The 20,896-nt window shown below is 47.8% G+C and overlaps 9 protein-coding genes across 9 annotated transcripts; 3 read left to right on the top strand and 6 right to left on the bottom strand.

Annotated features, from left to right (window-relative positions):
- The first annotated feature begins 749 nt into the window (after nucleotides 1-749).
- On the top strand, nucleotides 750-1,595 carry EV420DRAFT_205741 (uncharacterized protein). Its single transcript, XM_060481202.1, has 4 exons — nucleotides 750-832; nucleotides 883-1,166; nucleotides 1,222-1,261; nucleotides 1,319-1,595. Exons 2-4 carry the CDS (start codon nucleotides 1,034-1,036, stop codon nucleotides 1,455-1,457), a joined length of 312 nt encoding a protein of 103 aa, XP_060322443.1. The 5' UTR covers nucleotides 750-832; nucleotides 883-1,033; the 3' UTR covers nucleotides 1,458-1,595.
- Nucleotides 1,596-1,971: 376 nt separating this feature from the next.
- Nucleotides 1,972-4,112, bottom strand: EV420DRAFT_1670322 (major facilitator superfamily domain-containing protein; the record flags this gene model as incomplete). The annotated part of the gene is made up of 9 exons (XM_060479048.1): nucleotides 3,703-4,112; nucleotides 3,433-3,650; nucleotides 3,288-3,384; nucleotides 3,028-3,234; nucleotides 2,709-2,981; nucleotides 2,525-2,660; nucleotides 2,426-2,472; nucleotides 2,195-2,374; nucleotides 1,972-2,135 (listed from the first exon to the last, which is right to left on the bottom strand). The coding sequence occupies exons 1-9, from the start codon at nucleotides 3,800-3,802 to the stop codon at nucleotides 1,972-1,974; spliced, it is 1,422 nt and encodes a 473-aa protein (XP_060322442.1). The 5' UTR covers nucleotides 3,803-4,112.
- A 445-nt stretch (nucleotides 4,113-4,557) lies between these two features.
- EV420DRAFT_1670316 (gibberellin 2-oxidase) lies at nucleotides 4,558-6,452 on the top strand (the record flags this gene model as incomplete). Its single annotated transcript, XM_060479047.1, has 10 exons — nucleotides 4,558-4,859; nucleotides 4,913-4,979; nucleotides 5,034-5,201; nucleotides 5,224-5,250; nucleotides 5,298-5,367; nucleotides 5,418-5,423; nucleotides 5,477-5,513; nucleotides 5,562-5,661; nucleotides 5,721-5,919; nucleotides 5,976-6,452. 10 exons carry the CDS (start codon nucleotides 4,558-4,560, stop codon nucleotides 6,092-6,094), a joined length of 1,095 nt encoding a protein of 364 aa, XP_060322441.1. The 3' UTR covers nucleotides 6,095-6,452.
- Nucleotides 6,453-6,837: 385 nt separating this feature from the next.
- Nucleotides 6,838-8,167, bottom strand: EV420DRAFT_205464 (uncharacterized protein). The gene has a single exon (XM_060481201.1). It carries the CDS (start codon nucleotides 8,122-8,124, stop codon nucleotides 7,060-7,062), a length of 1,065 nt encoding a protein of 354 aa, XP_060322440.1. The 5' UTR covers nucleotides 8,125-8,167; the 3' UTR covers nucleotides 6,838-7,059.
- A 301-nt stretch (nucleotides 8,168-8,468) lies between these two features.
- Nucleotides 8,469-10,804, bottom strand: EV420DRAFT_1280905 (MFS general substrate transporter; the record flags this gene model as incomplete). The annotated part of the gene is made up of 15 exons (XM_060468229.1): nucleotides 8,469-8,769; nucleotides 8,827-8,866; nucleotides 8,922-9,054; nucleotides 9,109-9,205; nucleotides 9,253-9,339; nucleotides 9,394-9,410; nucleotides 9,463-9,550; nucleotides 9,601-9,791; nucleotides 9,846-10,079; nucleotides 10,138-10,214; nucleotides 10,265-10,289; nucleotides 10,348-10,382; nucleotides 10,436-10,473; nucleotides 10,526-10,536; nucleotides 10,589-10,804. The coding sequence occupies 15 exons, from the start codon at nucleotides 10,802-10,804 to the stop codon at nucleotides 8,469-8,471; spliced, it is 1,590 nt and encodes a 529-aa protein (XP_060322439.1).
- Nucleotides 10,805-11,593: 789 nt separating this feature from the next.
- Nucleotides 11,594-13,408, bottom strand: EV420DRAFT_1589154 (uncharacterized protein). Its single transcript, XM_060474888.1, has 5 exons — nucleotides 13,178-13,408; nucleotides 13,063-13,116; nucleotides 12,379-13,011; nucleotides 12,209-12,349; nucleotides 11,594-12,162 (listed from the first exon to the last, which is right to left on the bottom strand). The coding sequence occupies exons 3-5, from the start codon at nucleotides 13,001-13,003 to the stop codon at nucleotides 11,687-11,689; spliced, it is 1,242 nt and encodes a 413-aa protein (XP_060322438.1). The 5' UTR covers nucleotides 13,004-13,011; nucleotides 13,063-13,116; nucleotides 13,178-13,408; the 3' UTR covers nucleotides 11,594-11,686.
- Nucleotides 13,409-14,001: 593 nt separating this feature from the next.
- Nucleotides 14,002-15,791, top strand: EV420DRAFT_1652274 (uncharacterized protein; the record flags this gene model as incomplete). Its single annotated transcript, XM_060478632.1, has 2 exons — nucleotides 14,002-14,123; nucleotides 14,174-15,791. 2 exons carry the CDS (start codon nucleotides 14,002-14,004, stop codon nucleotides 15,789-15,791), a joined length of 1,740 nt encoding a protein of 579 aa, XP_060322437.1.
- A 68-nt stretch (nucleotides 15,792-15,859) lies between these two features.
- On the bottom strand, nucleotides 15,860-16,387 carry EV420DRAFT_1280913 (hydrophobin-251; the record flags this gene model as incomplete). The annotated part of the gene is made up of 4 exons (XM_060468233.1): nucleotides 15,860-15,907; nucleotides 15,962-16,049; nucleotides 16,100-16,170; nucleotides 16,235-16,387. The coding sequence occupies 4 exons, from the start codon at nucleotides 16,385-16,387 to the stop codon at nucleotides 15,860-15,862; spliced, it is 360 nt and encodes a 119-aa protein (XP_060322436.1).
- A 724-nt stretch (nucleotides 16,388-17,111) lies between these two features.
- On the bottom strand, nucleotides 17,112-19,763 carry EV420DRAFT_1280907 (cytochrome P450; the record flags this gene model as incomplete). Its single annotated transcript, XM_060468230.1, has 15 exons — nucleotides 17,112-17,162; nucleotides 17,221-17,403; nucleotides 17,457-17,572; nucleotides 17,628-17,683; nucleotides 17,734-17,802; nucleotides 17,921-17,954; nucleotides 18,016-18,169; nucleotides 18,232-18,287; nucleotides 18,346-18,733; nucleotides 18,788-18,923; nucleotides 19,048-19,111; nucleotides 19,160-19,196; nucleotides 19,245-19,274; nucleotides 19,325-19,395; nucleotides 19,451-19,763. 15 exons carry the CDS (start codon nucleotides 19,761-19,763, stop codon nucleotides 17,112-17,114), a joined length of 1,758 nt encoding a protein of 585 aa, XP_060322435.1.
- Between the last annotated feature and the right edge of the window lie 1,133 nt (nucleotides 19,764-20,896).

The following is a 20,896-nucleotide window of genomic DNA, read 5'->3' as shown; positions in this document are numbered from 1 at the left end:
CGACCACGTACTGACGCCAGACCATTATCTAAAGAATACAGACCTGAAGGTCACCCATCGTTCGCTTTTGTCACTGCTCGTCTTTACTATGCGTCATTTTGGAAAGGCAGACAAGACCCAGTGACGAGCCTAGTGGACCATTGGGCTCATCTACAAATCTTCTTTTTTTTTCCCGTTAAGCATATGGCCCAGTTCCAGACCGCTTCTCTGATTGCGAAGCTCAAATCGTACCCTGTGGCCCCACACGGAACGGACTAAGTTTGGCCCTCACCAACATGATAATCCATCGATAAGCGACTTCAAGCCGACTATCAAGACCTCCGAGTATCATGTCGAAGAGCATCGTCCTGGATTCCTTGGAAAGATTTTGAAGGCAAAACCTGAGCACGCGCATTGTTGGATGACTTGGCACGCATGAATGAGACTGTGTTGGATCTAGTAGTTGTGAAGCGGATTGAGCGAAGGGTAGACTTTCTGGTTATTTCCACATCAGCTGTTTGCTACATGCTGAGCGCATTTTAGAGCGAAGCCTGATCAAATCGTCGAAGCGTTCTGCGACCTCAAAATTTATCTCTTCTTCCAGCTCGGCTTTTCCTCAAACATCCCAAACGTATGTCTCTTGTTTATCCCGGTACATTGAGTGGAAGCTAATGGTATCCTCTAGGGTGGAATTTCGAACTTGTAAGACTTGCGTGGACTTGCGTGGACTTTGCTAATCGAGCAGTTTCTTATCCTCTTCTACTAGCAGAACCCTCATTATACAAGGTTTCGGTTTTGACACACTCGAGATGACTTTGATGCAGATTCCGTACGGTTCCTTCATCTGCTTCTGGTGCGTTTATCATCGGTGATATCCCATATCGAGTGCTAAAGCATACATAGCATCCTATTTTCTGTCTGACTTAACACCAAAGCTTCAAAGAATAGCAGAACCCTCCTCATGATCGTCTTTCTCCTGCCTAACATCGTTGGTAGCTTGTGTAAGGGCATCAAACTAGCTAAGCTAGTCTGCTGATCTGATCCTTGGGCTCAGATGAAGGCTTGGGGTCCTGCAACTTCAAAGCCTACGCGCCTGATTGGTTACTGGTTGACTGGATCGTACAGTGCTACGTTCGTCCTCGGACTGTCACTTGTATATGGAAACGTCGGTGGTCAAACGAAGAAAGGTAGGAGTCCAAAGATTATTCAGGTTTTGATCTCTTCTCACTTCGATTATTCTAGCCATCACCAATGCGGCTGTCTTCTTGGGTCTATGTACAGGGTATGCAGGCGAAGCTGTTAAAAGAATATGCGTAACTAACTCGCTGGTGATACCTAGAAACATCGTCAGGCGCTTTCTCTTCAAGACTTCAGAGGCACCAAAATACACCACCGGTATTGTCGCCAATATCGTCGGAGTCTTCGTGATTCTAGCCTTGAGGACCCTGTTCTTGACGTCGAATAAGCGGAGAGACTGAGAGATGGCGGAAGGAGGAGTCAAGTGCACAGCGATGGTGGATGATATAACGGATTTTGCGAATCCTGCGTTTAGATATGTAGCGTAGGGTTGTAGGTTCAATCCTTTTCAAGTGTGGGAAATTGACTGATGATATTGTAGTAGATGTGTTACTGTGTGGTTACGGGTTCTATATAATCCTAATCCTTTTAGGTGAACGTTGATGTGTTGCTGTAAAGTTTTGAGACTTGTCGGTGTTTCGCGTTTTGAATTCAAGGTCCTTCCCGTTTTTACTTCCTACGCCCGAGTCTGGTGAAAATGCCTCAAGCTATCTTTTGGCTCGCGCAAAATATCCTTCTGGACTTTTTTTACTTCCAGAGAATTCGAGTTCTGTGTTAAATATCCGAGACTAAAATGTGAATTCAGGCCTCAATGTTGCTCAAGTGCATTCTTGGGTGAGTTGTACACGTGAGAAATGGAAATATCGAAGAACAGCCAGCAGCTAAACCCATACATTTATCTCCCAAGAATTTAATTTACTTCACTTCTTCAATACTTCTCTTCGACGAGACACCACCAGTCCTCCCATCTCCCCACAATCGATGCAACAACACAGCAGATGTCCCAATCCACACCACCGCACCCGCCAAAAGGTCCACACAAACAGAAAACGAGACCTTGTATGATGGTCCGTATATGCCTATGAGCAGCGGCATGTCAACTTGGGGGGTGCCCTCAGCATCAAAAGACGCGACTAACCAGAAAAGACTTGCAGCCCAAGGATACCCGGGAACTGTGCAATGGCATTAGTAATGCCTATCACCATCCCAGCGGCTGATGTTCCCCGGGCGGCTTCAAACGGTTTGGCCAGAGCACGGCGTACACAGACCCAGCGGTTGCAGTTGCTACGAGCAGTGCAAAGTAGCGCACCACAGGCACCTGGAGCCCGGTCAGAAAAGGCCGATGTGTCGGACGTCGAGAGTGACTCACGTTCACGGTGAGCAGTATTATACAGTAGATGATATTGGTAAACTCCACTAGTACCGCCAGACGATCAGTCAACTACATCTGGACAGACAGAGAACCAACCACGCACGCCCCATAACTATCTGGAAAGAGTTCCAAAAACGCTTCTGGATGAGCCATCCTAGCGTGTTCAGTAATACAAACACGCTTAGTGACGGGGCCATAGAAAGTACGTTGCTCAGCGCCGTGGTTGTAGATCCTACAACAGATTTCAATACTTCACTGCCGGGAGCAACAGAACACCTACCAAGCTCGTATATCACTGTAGGCAGGACATACGACAACCCAAATCCACCCACTGCATGGCAAAACCACACTGCAGAGAACGTCCAAAATGTCGGATCCGCAAAGAGCCTCAACACCTCGCCCTTATCCCAAGTCTTTCCCTCCTTCGAAGGGGCATCTCTAGACAACCGATCGATTATCTTCGCTTGTTCGCGCTCTGTCAAGAATGTAGCTGTCTGCGGAAAATCGGGGAGTATGAAGAAAGTCGTCACCCCCATTAGGATTGCCGGTATACCTTCTGCTCAGCGTCAGGAAAAAAAGTCAAAAGGAAATGAACACACACTTGCCGATGATAAAGAGCCATCTCCATCCCGCTAGAACCCCATCCGCATATGAAATCGCAAACGCCAGGAAACCCCCTATGAAACCGCTAACCTGGCCGAACGAGTGGAATGCAGCAACTCGGAGGGCCGGCTCTTCTGGTCTAAACCAGAATGCGAGGTAGTATATCACACAGGGGTAGTACCCCGCTTCGGCGGCACCCAGTACTGGAAGTGCTCAGAGTCCAGCGGGAATGACACTAAGAAACACACGTACAGACTCGGCAAGTTATGAGGCCACGGTAATTTTGCACGGATGCGATGCACATGACGATGACTCCCCATGTTATCATGATTTAGCCGATCCAGAAGCTCGGTCTATTAGCAAGGCTATCAGACGATGTATCCTTGCTAGGTGAAGCACACCCACGTTGTACGCTTCATCAGGAGCGTAGAGACCAGCTCAAAAGCAGCATGGGGGTAGAAGAAACACGAAACAATCCAGTTCCAATCTTGCGTACTCAGGTGCAGCTGTTTCTTGATCCCGTGTCCTTGTTCGATGTTGATGATAGCGGCGTTGGAGATGTTGATGTCGATGCGCATGTCTAGGTAGGTTATGCATAACCATGGGATGATGCGAACATCTGTTATGAGGAAGTCAGCAAAGACCAGGGTGATTTCAATTTGGATACATACCAATCCGCCGTTGGACTTTCCTGAGTTCTTCGTCAGATAAAAGCGTATCAGGTCCATGGGAAGCCTTTTCGCTATCGACACTCCCTTCTGCAAGATCCATTCCCAGGAAAATGGTAAACGAGGATACACCTCAAAGGGATCTGTTCCCGCAAGGAAGGACTTTTATACGCCTCATCATTGGGAGCTCAGAAGACGAGCTCATGTCGAAACCCATTATGAAATGCGGAGTGGAGAAACTGCTGGGGGTAAGTATATGGTTTCGCCGCGAAGAAGCTTCTGATGAAAAGATGTTAGCCTTATTTGGGATGCTTTCATGTCGACCAGAAATGTGGATGTCAGAATTCCGAATGGGATAGCAGGATAATGGGGGCCGTGGCCAAGGAAGGAATATAGCCTTAGGTTTCCGTAACAGCCCCGGTCAGGATAAAGGAAGCTGAAGTCTCAGTTTCAATTTTAATTTGAACCTTGCGCGTCGGATCCACGTGATTGCTATCCTTCCTCATCCGGTCCTCCTCAGTCTCTTGCCGCTACGACGAGTCTGTACAAAGGCCCTCAACGTCTACATACTGCATCTTCGTTCACATTTCTCGAGTCTTATCAGCGGATCGCGACGAGATTCTCCATGGAAACCTAGCATCATCGACGATTCCTCTTGCGCCATCGTCATCCCACGGCCAGTGACCACTAGGTGCAACTATTCCTGGACGATAGCTAAAACGGCAAGGAAATGGTGCAACTATCACCTCATCTCGTTTCTCGGGCCTGCCTCAGGTCCCTTCTGAGCACGAGACTATCGTCCTTTTCTCACTCATTTAAAAATGTACCAGTGAAATCACCCCGGCAGTCCATACCCCAATGCCTGCTCCAGTCTACCCAAAACCCCTTCTAGAGCCCTACCCAATCCCCTCACCAACTCAAGCCCCCCTCGACTGGGCCCCGCTCGCCATCATCGACCTCTCCAAATTCGAGGAACCCAACGGTAAACAGGACCTCGCAGTTGAACTCAAAGATGCGGTGAAACGCTGGGGTTTTTGGACCGTAGTGGGTGCAGGCTTCACCCAAGAGGAGCTGGACCGCCAGCTTGCTATTGGGAACACGTTTTTCAAGCTCCCGCTTGAGGAGAAGAGGAAGTTCGCTTGTGATTTCTCGGTTGGGAAGTGAGTCCTTTATTGTTGTTATCTTATGGTTTATTTATCGAGTGTTCGGTTAGCTACTTTGGGTACAGAGAGCCAACGCGGTTCGTCAGTCGTACGGATGTTAAAGAGAATATGGAAATGGTGGGTTTCTCGTTCCTCATCTCGTTCCAGCCATTCACGTATTCTCTACCTCAGCTGAACGTGCCCAAGTTCACACCAGACTATGCTAGCATCCCTCAGCACCAGCTCGTCAAAGCTTATCACGACGAGATTGCCCAGTTCCATCGGAGAGTGTGGGACGATGTCATCCGGAAACTGTTTGTCCTGTTCACGATAATATTGGAGCTGCCAGAGAACTACTTTGTCGATCGTCATAGGTTATGAGGCGCCATCAGAAGATCATCTCCGCTATGTTGGTTCTTCAATTCAGCGGCTTGTTCATTGGTAACATCTGGGTAGATGATTTACCATCCTCGGACAGTTGAAGATGATAAAAAGATCTCAGACCAGTGGACTGCTGGCCATACAGGTAGGCTGGTTTCGTAGGCCGTTCGTACTATGCTGATATGGACAATATAGACTTTGGTATATTTTTTCTGTTTTATGACCATGAAAGCGGAATTTAAAGTACATAACAGGCTCTCTTACCCTTCTCTTCTCGCAGCCCGTTGCAGCGTAAGGTCAACTCTTCGTAGCGCTTACATGCACTGACTATGTGCTCAGCCTCCAAGTCAAAGATCCCAATAACGAGTGGAAATGGGTCAAGTACGTCCCAGGAGGCATTACCTGCAATGCTGCCGACACGTTATCATTCCTAACCAAGGTGAACGACGGAGCAATTTCGTTGCCATGACCTATAAACTCATCGTTGCATCGATTTAGGGATACATAAAGAGTACCATCCACCGCGTCGTCCGTCCACCTCCCGACCCATCGCACCTCGAACGTCTCGGGCTCTTCTACTTTGCGCGACCGGGTAATGACGTACCGATGGTTCCCGCTCCGAGTCCTGTGCTCTTCCGCGAAGGGTTGGTGACTGAAGATGAAACGAAGGTTACTGAGGACTCAGTCAGTGGGTATGGTACGTACTATGTCCTGCAAGTTTGTTGGCGTAGTATTCATGGTTTGTGCTTTCAGAGTATGTCCGTGCAAGGGTGAAGAATGTCCATGACCGGAAGGCGACACGTATCGCTGAGAATGACCCGGATGCGGTGTTCCAGGTTAAGAACCTGACAGTGCAAGATTACTATGTCTGATAGGCATTCATTACAAGCTATGCTACTCTTTGAACTGGCATGCCTACCATGAGTCGCACTCGATTCATTTGTACACCTATGTATTACTCTTCTAACTCGACTCCATGTTCATATTACGAGTATTTATTACATCTCTAACTTCATCCCCGAGACGAAACATGCATTAACACCACAGCGCCCTGCATTACAGGTACTCGCCAGTACTTTCGGCTTTCAGGCCGATTCCAATTTGGGGCCAGTCCAGTCACACAACAGGCCAGGCTCCACACAACAGCTCGCTCTCCTCGAGGCCACGTCCTCGACTCCGACTCGTTATATATCCCAATTACTGGCTTTCGTCTCCTTACCCTGGTCCTTCTCAGCGTTCCTGGACACTGTACCTCCCATTCTCAAATTCTCGTCATGTGGTGCTACAGTATAACAAATGGTCGAACGCCTCAGGGGATTTGATATCAGAGCTAGCTCCCCTCGAACTTGAAGAAGTCCAATTTCCACATCTCTGCGCAGCCTCAAGACAGTCATGGCAGAAAAAAACCCTTCACAAGGAGGATAGAAGACCAAGAAAGTGAAGCCACGGAAGGATTCGGGAACGCAGCCATCCGTGATCGAGTGCGTTACCAACTCGTCGACGTTTGGGACAAGATAATTGACATTTTCATCTTATCAGGTGGTCTGTGTCTCCTTTTCGACGCGCTTTATTACTAGCTAGGGCGACCATGGCCCCACATTTCAGCATGTGTTGGTTCTGCCGCGTCTTTGCGCTCAAGGCCCACGTCCAAGCGCCACCACGACCACCTCTCCCTCCGTATCTCGCCTACGAGCTCGCTATGCTGCGACGGAAGAGGAACGCTCCGTGGAGGCACCATCTCATTGACCGGGATTTATGGGAGAAGGGCTTCCCTTCGCACCGAAGACAGTGGTTCAGCCAGATCCTGAGAATTCGAACATGACTACCCTTTTCTCTCTCACCACACCCCGACTAGACATCTTATATCCCAAATGAGCCTCCACAAGTTGATCGCATCGATCCAGAGATTATTTCGCTCTCTGCGAACCGGAACCGGAACCGGCAACGGAAGCGGTGTGTCATACGTGTCACTGTTGGAATCTACGTACTCCGTCACCACTTCTTCCTCCACATGTTGCGGTTCCAGTTCCTTTATCCACTCCGGCAGTTCGTCCCAGCTCGTATACCTGTTATCGGCCCAGAACTGCTCTTCAGGTGTTTCAGGCGGCGGACGGACGTTCGCAGCGTCGAATCCCAATTCAAGCACCACCGGGTCTCCATCCGTCTCGAAGCTCTCTAGAGCTGGGCATATACACTTGACCAGGAGCACCAACGCCGGGTTGGCGCCGTTGATAGTCAAATGGTGGATATACGGCAAGATGAGGGATTTGGATTGTAAAACACCTCCGTGGTTGACTGCTGGGGAGTAGAACTTTGGGGGGTAGTAGAACTCTTTCGAGTGGTAGAGATACTGGAAACGGGCAGAGTAATCGGCGTCTTGGACGTCGTATGTGAATCGCATTTCTAGGGAATCGATGGTTCTAGGGGGGAAGAGGGTGTTGAACCGGCTGATGTAGGCAAAAGGCATTTGTTGGCTGACATTATGGTAGAGGAGTGTTATATGTCGGATATGGGATAGATTTGTGAATATTAGGGGGAAGCCGTAGAATAATGTGTCTTGGACGGAGACGGTGAGGGAACGACAGCAGCGACAGAAATAAGCGCCTAGAGAGAGCTGTGCACCGTCGGAATCTGTGACGATGCTAGAAGTGAAAACGGGATCGGTTTGAAGGAGTACGATGTACTTGTAGTAAGCATATGAAACGATATGCAGATGTGTGAATGAGACTCGTAGGAAAGTGAGCATCCATATTCGACAAACGCGAAGTGAGGCCCTCATGAAGAAATGACGCTCCTTTTTGCTCAAGGGAAGAGCCCATATCCCCTCGATAATGAGCGCGATGATTTCGATTGGTAAGTAGGGGAAACGATCGATAACAGAGGACGGTCTCGTTAGACTCATGATGGTTGTAGTCCTGTTGCCGTTAGTAGCTGAAAACGTCTTAACGCTGGACCCGGACCTCGGGCCGAATTCTCGAACATAGCAAGTCCCACACCATGTCACATCACCCTACTTAATAGGTCGCACGGTATTGAAGATTCACGCTTACCACAGAATGGTATTTGAGGATGTCGATGGACCGTGGCGCGATAGAGGCTGGGTGGTCGCGGAGCTGTTTCAGTACGAGTTAAGACATTCGTAAGCGTGGTGGTGCCGGCAAGTTACAGCAATGCGTCTGCGTTCACCCGAAAGGATTAAGATTGTATAGAACACATCTGTACCCATAAGCACACAGTAATGATGGCCTACAGCCATCTCACTGTAACATCATCAGTCAATTTCCAATGCCCGAAAACGAACTTGGAACCTACAGCTACATATCTAAACGCAGGATTCGCAAAATCCGTTATATCATCCACTATCGCTGTGCACTTGACTCCTCCTTCCGCCAACTTTCTGTCTCTCCGCTTATTCGACGTCAAGAACAGGGTCCTCAAGGCCAGAATAACAAAGACTTCAACGATGTTGGCGACGAGCATACCTACAATGCCGGTAGTGTATTTTGGTGCCTCTGAAGTCTTGAAGAGAAAGGGTCCGACAATGTTTCTAGGTATCACCGGTGGTTTAGCCGCATATATGCCTTTAACGGTGTTGTCTACATACCCTGTACATAGACCTAGGAAGACAGCCGCATTGGCGATAGCTAGAATAAATAGAGTGAGAAAGAACCAAAGCCCGCATACATCATAGAGTTCCACCTTTCTTCGTTTGACCACCGACGTTTCCGGATACAAGTGACAATCCGAGGACAAACGTAGCGTTATACGACCCAGTCAACCAGTACCCAACCAAACGCGTAGGCTTTGAGGTTGCGGGACCCCAAGCCATCATCTAAACCCAAGGATCAGATCAGCAGACTAGCTTAGGTTGGTTTGACGACCTTACACAGCTACCAATGATGTTAGGCAGGAGAAAGACGATCATGAGGAGGGTTCTGCTATTCTTCGGTGCTTTGGTGTTAAGCCACACAGAAAATAGGATACTGTGTGTGTTTGAGCACTCGACATGGAGTATCACTGATGAACACACCAGAAGCAGATGAAGAAACCGTAAGGGATCTGCATCAAACTCGTCTCGAGTGTGTCGAAACCGAAGCCTTGTATAATGAGCGTTCCGCTGGCAGAGAAAGATAAGAAATGGTTGTAATATCGAAGCCCACGTGAGTCTTACAAGTTCGAAATTCCGCCCTAGAGGGTATCATTAGCTTCCACGAAGTCCCGGGACAAATAAGAAACACACATTCGGGATGTTTGAAGAAAACCCGAGCAGGAAGAAGAGATAAATCTTGGGATCGCAGAACGCTTCGACAATCTGATCAGGCTTCACTCTACAGTATGCTCAGACCGTTATCACCAGCATTACCAATAAAGTACCGACCTGTGAGTATCAGCACCAGCTTGATCATCCCTCTTACGACTCAGAACTACAAGCCGATCCTCATCCTTGAACCACCGTGACTTGTAATATGGAGAATCAGGAACAAACGTGAACATGACGATCGCCCAGAACGAGCAGAGCGCTCCGATGATAAGAAATTCGTAGCGCCACGACGGAAGAGCACCTTTGATCTGAGGAAGAGCGCATCAAGACAACCATCCTAGTCCGAAGAATTGAGCACATACATGTCCAATGGCATATCCCAATAACCCACCGAGGGCGATCCCAATACCATTTGCGCTATACCAGAGTCCGATTCGGATGGGTTGCTGGCTACGTGTATACCACAGCCCGGTGATCAGAACGAAGGCAGGGTCAGCTGTAGACTCTGCCGCGCCAGAGAGAATGCGCAGGATCATCATGTCTTTGAAGTCCTTCGCTGTTGCTTGTGCCATGAGAAGCACGCCCCAGAAGAAAATCTGCCAGGAATCACGATGTCATGGTGGGGTCTAATAGGTATCGCAGAAGTGAACACACGTTGACAGCGAGGTATTTTGCGATAGGAAATTTCTGCATAAGGAGATTTGTCGGGAAAGCCCAGAACAGCCAGCCAACTGAAGATTCAATGAGTTCACGGAGAAGAATATAGAAGGCTCATGCGCACAGTAGAAGACACTTGATAGCCATTGCTGTTGGCGTTTACTGCACGATAAGACGAGTTAAACAACGCGGAACGAGCACGCGTACATATTCCGTTTTCCCTAAAGCTAGATCTTCCTTGACTGTAGTCGACGAAAATGAGAGGATTATAACGAAGCGAACAAGGGCAACTCACTCCCGAAGATCGCAGCATACGAAAGCGTCGTCTTATCGCTGCGTAAACCTGGTCAGTGGTGGAATTTCACAATCGTAAAACACCACATACATATAGTAAAACTAGAGCGTCAAATGTTAGAATGACTGGGAATAAACAGTTAGGCGGACTCACCATATAACAAACGGCCAATGCAGGAATAACCAGCAAGTCAACCCTTCGCTCAATCCTCTTAACGACCACCAGATCCAACACGGTCTCGTTCATGCGTGCCAGGTCATCCAACAACGCGCGCTCAGGTTCTGCCTTCAAAATCCTTCCAAAGAACCCAGGACGAGGCCCTTCAACATGATACTCGGAGGTCTCGATAGCTGGCTTGAAGTCGCTCATCGATGGATTATCGTAATGGTGAGGGCCAAATTTAGTCCGTTCCGTGGTAGTGCCATGGGGTAGGTTTTGAGCTTCGCAATCAGAGAAGCGGTCCGGAACTGGATCATATGCCTATCGGAAAGAAAATTTGTAGATGGGCCCTAACGGTCGTCATCCCTTCTATTAGGCTCGTCACCGGGCTCTCTAGTGCCTTGTTCGCCTTTCCAAAATGGCGCGTGGTACGAGTGAGGACTGGCAGTGACGAAAATGAACGATGTGCGTGTATTCTTTAGATAATGGTCTGGCATCAGTACACAGTCAAAGGAGCAGTAACAACCCTATACGCACCGTGTGTTGTTCCATGCCAAGGCAACTGTACGTGTTTTGCCGCGACATTCTGCTATCAGCAATAGAATCTCGGTTTTGAACGCGAAGAAAATAGTAAGAGGTTGGGAGAATGTTTCAAGTCGATGGAATTACTAGAGGGCCGCTTCAAAGATTTGGGTGTTGTCCATGGCGGTAAGGAGGTTGCTTGAAGATGAAGCTTGAAGTTGTGGATGGATGACGAGGGAAAGGTGTCAAGCGAAGAAAATTCCCAGGCTCAGTACCTCACATTTATTTGGCATTATTGCTGCATATACCCATGTTTACAAGAAACACCAAGGTGATATACTTTCAGAACACGACTCAAAGACTCACATAAATAATACATTCGTTGCTTCGTTGCTAGATTCAAATACTTCTGTCTGTACACTACTCCGCTCTTTATAAAGTTTCCGTCGTAAAAAAAAAAGAGTTCTGCTAATACATAGCAGAACCAGAATTGCCATCGCGTCGACTATCTACATCGCACATCCCGTAACAAGCATTCGAAATTCTCAAAATACAAGACTGGGGTACGCACTATATGACCTTGACCGAAAGTTTACCCTTTGCTGCAAGTCGGGGGAACTGCGCTTTAAGATCCTCCGCCCTGACTTCGAGGCTCTTCCGAGGGTCGCGCAGAAAGTTCATCAACGGCAAGGATAACGAACCTTGGTCCCAGTGATTCTCCTCTTCGTCCGACGACCTCTTCTGAACCTCGATCGTCAGCGTTTGAAACACGTCGTCAAATGGTGGGCTGGCGAGGAACTGGTCAAACTCGTTCCACTCTGGCTGCGACGCGGGGATCACCAAACTGAACGAAGGCCCTAATTCGATGTCCATTATCCGCAAGGCTGGCATTTCATCAGAAGCTGTCACTCTCTTCAGGCTTTGGATCCACCATAGCAAGCAGTAAGATCCATAGAGCCCATGTGTGATCATGAAAGTAATCTTTTGTAAATGACCCATTCTGACGATAGGAAGTCTGTCCAATGGATGAGCGTTTGCTGCCATATCTCTGATAAGAACATAAGGCAAAGAGGTGCACATACAAATACTCACAACAATTGAATGTCAACGACAGAACGCGAAGCGTGTCTGGTGTCAGTGTGAGCATTTTGTCGAGATGCTGGAAGTCGATAATGTCGCTAAGACTAAATGCAAACTGATGCAGTTCGTTGATAGATATAGGACAGGTTTTGTCTCCAGTATCGCTTCGATGAAGGCAGGACACCTATATGAATGGCTGCTCACGACGCTCAAGTCTCGGATAAGAGGTCCGCGACGTGTAACGTGCGTGTGCTCCAGTCTCGGCTGGCTCGTCTCATCGCCTCCAAACATAGATATCGTATACGGGCTAGTATGATGCACAAATAACCGTTCCAGCTTTGGGGACCCTTGTAATATGGAGCACATCTGGTCCAACCCATTCTTGAGAAAGAAGATGTCATAAAGATGTATTTCGCGGAATGAGTGAGATGAGAGCCGCGCCAGCGATCCATCGCAGAAGTCGGCGAAGCTAGTGACATCGTAAAATTTGATAACTTCGAGATTCTGCATTAATCGGAGGAGAGAGTTGACGATGTCGGACCTGGGACGAAGAGCGCCACGATGATACTCGTGGATACAGAGTGTCCGCACGAGGGAAGGAATATGTGAGGATACCACACATAGGTCGTGGAATCTCTGGAACGCATCGAGATGGGATTTCCCGTTAAGGTTGAGCTGCTGAAAGAGCAGGGTGCGGCTACGTGAGGAAAAATTGCGACAGGTGAGGGAGCACGCTTTGAGATCATCGAAGTCGTGAACCTCGTCGATTATTGCATCGATGAGCTCTTGGGGAAAGAACTCCGTCATGATTTCAGCTTGGATGAGTATGAGATAGGGAAGAGAACAGTGATTCGAGCCAGCTCCACCTTGATTTCCAAGACTTCGACAATCCTAGGTGTTTCAAAATCCAACGTTGTCCGCTGAAAAACAGAGAAGTACAGTCAGTGTCAAAGCAACATCGGTGAGAAATAGGCCAGATACCTATCTCGACCGATGGCACTTCGCCCTAGGAGACCTTGGAGTACATATACTGCGTATTCGGCTCAAGGATTAGGAACGTGTACTATGTACCTTGGTCCCTCCACTCGTGTGGAGAATCATTTGGTACCAGTTCCAATGGTTAAGTATAGCAGTTTGACGTCACCAATGTTCGCAAACTGGACGCTCGTCTGAGAATGAAATCTGGACGCCACTGCTGATGACTGTAGAAGGGAAACGCTAGGAAAAGTGACTCGTGAGAATTTTCGGCCCGAAAACCCCGACCACAAGGTACCCTACTACTCCATCCTGCTTTTCTTCTGCAAACTGCCTAGGACACATCTGCTGATCTCATCTATAACAGCTGTACACACGAAGGGTCTCTGTCATCTCTACGTCATAGTAGCTCTGTTACATCAGTGGTTCACCATGACTAACGGTAAGTATTCGTTTCTTACAATTTTTCTTCCCTCCCATACTAAATGCATCACAGCTTATTAACTTTTCTATAGATTATGGTCATACACGCGAACCTGTTGAAATTGGCCTACTATATCTACTAATCTATGGTAAACGTTTCCAACAAATGCAAAACTCAGATACTTTGAGAACTCCGATACGATCCAACGCACTCAAATGGACTTTGTACGAGAATGAATAGCTCTTTGATATCAATATCGATATGTGACGCCGCGGTCCGGATCCAAGAAGTCACGCATCTCAAGGGTATCTAGGCCCTGGAAACGAAGTAGGGCATGCCCATCAGACTCCGTTACTATCTACTCGGCCACGCGATTCTGGCGCTTACTTTGTTACCACCAGCACCAATGCCTCGTCGAGCCAGGACAACTACCGCACCTACCATCACACCCTCACCCGCTCCCAGAGACCAGTTCCATCACTCCATTCCGAGATTCATATTGCGGCGTTTTCATACTGGTCCTCGCAAGTGAGTGAACGCCTGCACCACGTGGCCCCTCTTTTAACTGATGTTTATAGATCCAAAGCAGAGCGACGCAAAGAGTATCAACGGACACACATCGATCCTGACCATGTCTTTTACTACGACTTGGCGTCAGGGTGCCTCGATGATCGTTCGATCGGGACCATCTATGGGCTCAAGAATCTTTATAGGGACGCAAGCAACCCCAGCAACGTCAATGAACTGGAGGAAAAGCTTTCCGTGCTAGAAAGAGACGCTGCTGTGATCATCGAAGGACTCCATTCCAGTCTTGCCGATGGGAAAGCTATCCTGAAACGGCATGATCTCGAGCGATTGCGGAAGTTCTTATTCATAATGCATTACCGCAATATAGGGTCGTCGTACTTCAATCCTGATCATCCCACTGGAGGCCCGCCCATTCGGTTATGGCTTGAGCGCTACAAAACCAAGCACCGGTGTCAGACACATACCGATGTGTGGTTACACGTCCTCCGCTATTACTTGGATACCCCTCATTCACAGATTGTTAACGATGCCCAGGCGTTGTATGATCAGCATGGCCGGGAGAAGATCTATCATGCGGCGTTGACCCACATCGATCCCAACTTTGAGCATTACGAGGCCGTTGCGTACTATATGCAAGCTGAGGATTATTTCTTGTGCATATGGGAGGCTAATGCCACGTCGGAATTCATTCTGACTAGTCAGGGGTTTGGATTGTGGGAGGGTATATCGGGAACAGGCCTCCGCATTCATCGTATTTTTGTCGTCAGCCCCCGGATTGCTGTCGTCTTGCGCTCCAACTATCCCGTGTATGAGGGACCCCTGCCAGTGAATAGTTTATTGTCTAGCATTCACCAGGAGAGATGCACCGTCAAACTCGTCAATGGGGAAAACGGATTCATGTTCCCCGAGGGCATGGACCAGGAGTCGTCAACCAACTGGAACCTTTTCAGATCACCCGATGATCTTTTCACATTTTCCATAACGAAGCTCTCCCTCTCCGAGACCGATGCTTTCAATACCTTTCTTCTTGACAATGTCAAATATCATGGCGCCATCACGTTTCTGGGGAAAGGACGTATGTTGCGTACCATCCATACCTACGATCATAACCCAGCAAATAAATATGATCGACAAAAGTACACCTCGTTGATGCGGCATTTATCGGTAATCCCGACAGGTATAACGCAGGTACCATCACCATACGATCCAGTCGATACAGAGCTCTATACGGCTCTCATGGGGATCCTGCTCAATGAAAAACTCTTCATCTCTCGCTACAACCGCGCCTTGTCTGTTTTCCAGCTAGTAAAAGACCCTTCCCTGCGCAAATCCTGCCCCTTCGTATCGGAGCATATCTCCAACTTCCATGCTGCTTTACAAGGATGTCAAGACAAATTTGACAGGGCTATAGTCAGAGCTGACCGTCCTATTACACTGGAACCGTCGCTATCGGAGGAGGTCTCTTTGCAGGTGTTTGAAGCGCTCGATCGGTTTGTATTGGACAAGTTCAATGTACGACTGACTTATGATACCAGTGACGTGCTTGGGCAGGTGGGCAAGGAGGTCATGCTCATCGCATTCCTTGACTGGGTTATTGACGAGGCAGTCCATGTTTTGGATAAAATGCCTGTTGTAATGAGGAGAACACTACGGATTCAATTTCCATAAGGAAGCATAGCCAGCTGTAGCCTGAAGGAGAATGTTGGATATAATTCTGAATAAACAGAGCATTTCTATTAAGCTACTACGTTAAGGGGAGTGCAGCCCAGAGCGACCACACCATTCTACAAAAGATGAATTTTAGTGAGTTTCTCGTCGCACAGCCGGTGAGTACTCACAAAGCTGTTGTTCTCGCAGCAAACGGGCTGGTTAGCACACGATGTCGTACCGAGGCCGATGACGGTGATGGGGTCACAAGTGAGACCACTGTAGATCCAATCAGCACCGATTTATGCGAACAAATATATTCAACTTACACGTTGGCGGTGACAGCACCGATGGGGATTCCCAAAAGACCCAAGGCATTCTGGGCAGCGTCAGACTTGGGCTAAGAGTATATGATAATTAGTGGTATTCCTTGAGAAAGATGAAAGAGATAATGAGGAACTCACGTCCTGAACAGACTTGCAGCATTGCGCTGAACCGGTGTTACACTTGCCGCCGGTGACGGTCGTGTTAGTCTCTTGTCTTGGGACAGAGCTGCTGGCCACGAGAAGAGGTAAAGCCAGAATGGCAAGAGAGAAAGCAGAGATACGAGCAAACATTGTTATGAAGCTGCGAGTTGAGAATAATATGGATACCTCAACTTGTCGAGCCTTTTATACCGTCTTCATCGTGCGGAGATAAAGACATAGATACCGACGGGACAGACTGCCTGACTGAACAAATGTCATAGAGGAATTTACGAGAGTGCGGGATTTTCATCTTCTCGTATTTTGCGGAGATCGCTGTTCGCGTCCGATCCTCTTCTGCTTGGTGCTCCATGGCCAAAATTCAAAAGAATCGCTGGTCTATTGTTGATTCCAAGTTACGAAAACTTTCACCCGCACTTCGCTGCTGTGGTTTTGCATTAGACATCTGCTGGGATGGTGGACCGTGGGTTTATGGACAAACCCCAGATGGTTGGGATTGGTCCGTTGACTAGCAGGATGTTCCATATATTGAGTCTGGTATCTCTTCCCCGGCTTTATGAGTACAGTCCAGAGATGTGCATGGGTGAGGTCGGACACGGGATATCAGGTGAGGAGGTTATTTAATCTATTTTGTGGGACTCGCAATATCACAATGGTAAGCAACGTCGATAAGTACTTGAGTATCCATGTGTTGGCATTCGGGGTACATCTGCGCCAGATATCAGCAGGTATAAAAACCCGGTCCACGGACAGATCTGTTACGGTGAGTACCGACAGTATTAATCATGGTGAATACGGCTTTCAAATTTAAGTACATGAAAGAGATCGAGGCTAGAAAAAAACCGGTTAGTACCAATCATACCGCCGCTTCTTCCTTCGTTTCTTCCATCTTGACCCACAACCCGCCCTGACAAATAAAAGGTCAACTCAGCTTTTCACACCGACGGAATTCTCAAAGAACGTACCTTGGCAAATAGCGTGATATGTATTCCTAACATAATCTTATCCTTGCCTTTGGTCGTCCCCGGCGTTGGCGTCCAGCTCTTTGGGGGAATACCTTCAGAAGGTTGGGCATCCGTGGCGAGACTGAACGAAGAGAAGCTCTGCAGAAGTCGAATGAGGTAGTACGAGGCTTCATTGTATGCAAACTAGCAAGAATTATCAAGTCTTATTGAATACTCAGAGCTCAAAGCATCCTCACCTGTTGACCTAGGCAAATTCGAGGACCCGCATTGAAGGGGAGGAAAATGTATGGGTTTGGAGTCAAATACTTATGAACGCGGCTGTCAAGGAATCGATCCGAATCAAATTCGAGAGCTGGGGGGGTTATGAATCAACGGCACCAAAGAACTAATAATCGTGTTTATCTCACCATCCGGGCCCCATAAATCTGTACGCCGATGCATCAGGAATACAGAATACACCACTCTAGACGGGACATCAGACAGCCATCAAGGATATCAAGATAAGATACTGACCTCGTACTATTTGGAATGTAATATGGTGCTCGTCCATTGTTCGGAAGAGTCGTCGCCACTTTCGAGGTGCTGATAAAAATGGCCACATAAGAAAAGCACCAGGAAAGAGGCGTAGCATGTCATACCGATTATTTTCCGGGCTGGAGTCCAATGCCACAGTCAGCTGCATTCAGTTTCAAAAAGCTACTTTACATATACAGTTGGGTACAAGCGCAAGGTTTCTGGACGAAATATGCCATAAGAAATTATTTCGACGAGGAGGATAAGAAATGGTTCTTGTACCATTGAGGAATGCTCGTAAATATTTCATATCGCGAATATCCTCGTATGTGGGTTTCCTGTTACCTACTCTCTCGAGGATCTCAGACCGTAACCGAGCAGTCATGTCGGGATGTTCGCACATCATATATACCGCGAAGGTTAGCAGGGAGGCGGTCTACATGTAGATATTGTCTGAGTATGTTGTTAAATAAAAGTAACGCAACTTGGAAAGCTCACCGTATCTCTACCAGCTACCAATATGTTAATGAGCTCGTCCTGAATGACTTTAGGGTCTGAAGAACTTCAATTAGCACGCATACTTTTTGAACGTGAGAGATAAATACACCCTACCGTCGATTTCCTGAACAAGACGGTCCAACAAGGACATGTTCTCGAGATCTTTTTCCACATCCACAGGCTTCACACCTTCAGCCTTTCGGTCAAGTGCCTCGGAGATCATGGGTTGGACAAAGCGATTTATGACTTGCCGCAGCGGGTGTATTTCATCTGCCCAGAATTCATGAAGGGGCCAGGAAGGTCCCCTCTGAAATCGAATAACTATCTGCTCTTGTGCCTTCGCAAACGCCTGAACGAAAGAATTAGAGGGATGATTAACAAAATGAGGGTCTCCCGCCATCGGTGACTCAGGCGGGTAGGGAAGGCCAGCAGATAACGAATCAATGTCTTTGCCAAAGAGGTACTCAGTGGAGGAGTCCATCGTAAAGCGAGCAACGACGTCCTAGGTACATTATCAGATAGCGGCTAAAATTTACCAGGGTCATTGAAACCCTACCTGGAAATTGATAGGATAACCCTCCCTCAGCCTCGCCTTGATTTGTGAGATCGTATTGATTGTGTGCCTCTCGAAGTTGTCAAAGTCAGAAATACGTGCCTTGTTGAAGAAAGGCCTCGCGGTCGTTCTATGAAACCTGATCGGAGGTAGTAGAAGGATAAGCCCAAGGCGTGAAGAACGTGTGGGGTATACTTACTTCCACATCTCGCCTGCCATAAATCAGTAAACACACTTGTTTGGAGCATTTAATTTGGGTAAACTCACCATCGGAATTGAAGACGCCTACGCCAGAAAGAGCTTTGGCAGCATTGAAGATGAACAGACCTGGAATCCTGTGTTAATGGATGAGCAGACGACCAACGAGAACAAGACCTTTTTCAAAGTTCTGGAATTGTGCCGCTAGGACAGCCTGGTGAAAGTCAGGAAATGACATTCAATGTTAGGCACCAGTACTCACCTTGATATGTTCTGGCTCAGTCGTAAAGACCTGGTATAGCCGTTACAACCAGAAGCATAAGTAACAGTGAAGCCATTTACCCGTCTATCGGACAATGAGCCAAACGAAAAGGTATGCCCATACTGTTCGCTCCACTTCTGGAAAACCTCCTCTGATAGCCTGATTGTCAGCACGGAGGGCTATGAAGAAGATAGCTTCGAGCGAACCTGGATACCCATTCCTGAAGCCATCCTCAATGCGAGCCAAAATCGAGACCCTGCTCTCCTGAACGCCGGGCGTCATGAGAGCGCCCTTGGCAGCAGCTTCTCTGCGAACAATAAAGCATGTGAACCAGTTGCACGCAGCGCGAACGATCAACTGCAGGGCCACGGGAGCTACCAAGAAGAACCATGGAGAAATATGGATGTCGAGTTTTACGAGTACGCTTCGTAGAATCCAGGAAACTGCGAAAGGAAGAATTACGACGGTGAGAGCAAGTCTGGATAGATAGGCAAGTCCTGGGGGTAGGGAGATAGGCATGATGGATTATGTTTAAGCTGAGGAAGCGACCACTTACTTAAATACCCGCTGGGTGTAATCAAGGTGACCGTTCATGTAAGAAGCCGGAGATATAATTCCGTTGTCATGTTCATGACTTCCAAGTCGTCTCATAAAAGTGGCGGTTTGTCAGCGTACGTGCGTATTTCCGACTTCGAGAAGCACAGATACCGGAAGATATCTTGATACCGTCGAATGATTTCTCCAAGATAGAGACAACGAGCAAAGCCGAGCTCGTCAAACTTGTTAAGATTCTTCATATATATCGGAAAAGACACGGTATGTTGCGAGAACACAGTGCTATCGAAGGAGGAGCTGGTTAGTAATCGCTTTCTTCGTGTTGGATCTTACTCATACCCCAGATTCCGGGCGTAAAACGCGCTGAATTCCTCATCCCGTGGTAGTACTTTTATTCTGGACGCCTGGGATCAGACGTCAGGATTTAGAAGGTAATCGTCGAAGAATATACGACACTGTATTGGCGTGTTTCCGAGATGGAAACTGACCAAAAACATGAAAGAGAAAGAAATACAGAACTTTTGCAGCGGGACGACCTATATAGCGGTGTCAGTATTCTGATACTCTTGGATGCAGTGAGAAGAGCTCACAATAGTCTTGCTTTCATGATTTTTCTTTCAAGTGTAGCACAAGTTCAGCCCTTCTAGTGCTTAGCCTCGATGAATGACCTGCTTGTTGATTAATTCGGCCCGAAAGATGTCATTTGTTTCTCGTGTCGACATGATTGATCGACAAACGCGTCGCGTCGCTCCTTGTACAGCAAAGGCTTATCCCTCTATATAGCGAGATTCGACCCTTACCTCATTGCTAGATGCAAGACTGTCCTTGACATGGATTTTTGAAGAACTAGAAACAGGTCCAGATTAATATAATGCCTAGTGCACCACCCTCAGGGTACAGCACCTGATCCCGGCTCTTCACATGCTGTAATGTTACCCACGCTTGGGCTGCCATTGTCGGCACTAAGTAGGCGTCTTTCGGTCATTAAGTGATCCCATCCTGTCCTCCGTCGCTTTTAAGAAAGCTCATTGGGTTTGACAAAAGGGTCTTATTTAATTGATGAGACGCTCAAAGCTGACTACGATCGTGTATGTCAG

The sequence above is a fragment of the Desarmillaria tabescens genome (assembly GCF_030435595.1).
Source record: "Desarmillaria tabescens strain CCBAS 213 chromosome Unknown EV420scaffold_118, whole genome shotgun sequence".
NCBI lineage: Eukaryota > Fungi > Basidiomycota > Agaricomycetes > Agaricales > Physalacriaceae > Desarmillaria > Desarmillaria tabescens.
This window is presented reverse-complemented; position numbering and strand designations above follow the sequence as displayed.

What these genes read in the sequence shown, in the direction of transcription:
- EV420DRAFT_205464 (XM_060481201.1), bottom strand. Translation starts at nt 8,124, where the DNA reads ATGAGTCTAACGAGACCGTCCTCTGTTATCGATCGTTTCCCCTACTTA.
- EV420DRAFT_1589154 (XM_060474888.1), bottom strand. Translation starts at nt 13,003, where the DNA reads ATGACGGAGTTCTTTCCCCAAGAGCTCATCGATGCAATAATCGACGAG. An exon ending in GAGCAGCCATTCATATAGGT is followed by an intron (nt 12,350 to 12,378) that starts GTCCTGCCTTCA and finishes GCGATACTGGAG; the next exon opens with ACAAAACCTGTCCTATATCT. An exon ending in GTCGTTGACATTCAATTGTT is followed by an intron (nt 12,163 to 12,208) that starts GTGAGTATTTGT and finishes TTCTTATCAGAG; the next exon opens with ATATGGCAGCAAACGCTCAT.
- EV420DRAFT_205741 (XM_060481202.1), top strand. Translation starts at nt 1,034, where the DNA reads ATGAAGGCTTGGGGTCCTGCAACTTCAAAGCCTACGCGCCTGATTGGT. An exon ending in CGGTGGTCAAACGAAGAAAG is followed by an intron (nt 1,167 to 1,221) that starts GTAGGAGTCCAA and finishes CGATTATTCTAG; the next exon opens with CCATCACCAATGCGGCTGTC. An exon ending in TTCTTGGGTCTATGTACAGG is followed by an intron (nt 1,262 to 1,318) that starts GTATGCAGGCGA and finishes GGTGATACCTAG; the next exon opens with AAACATCGTCAGGCGCTTTC.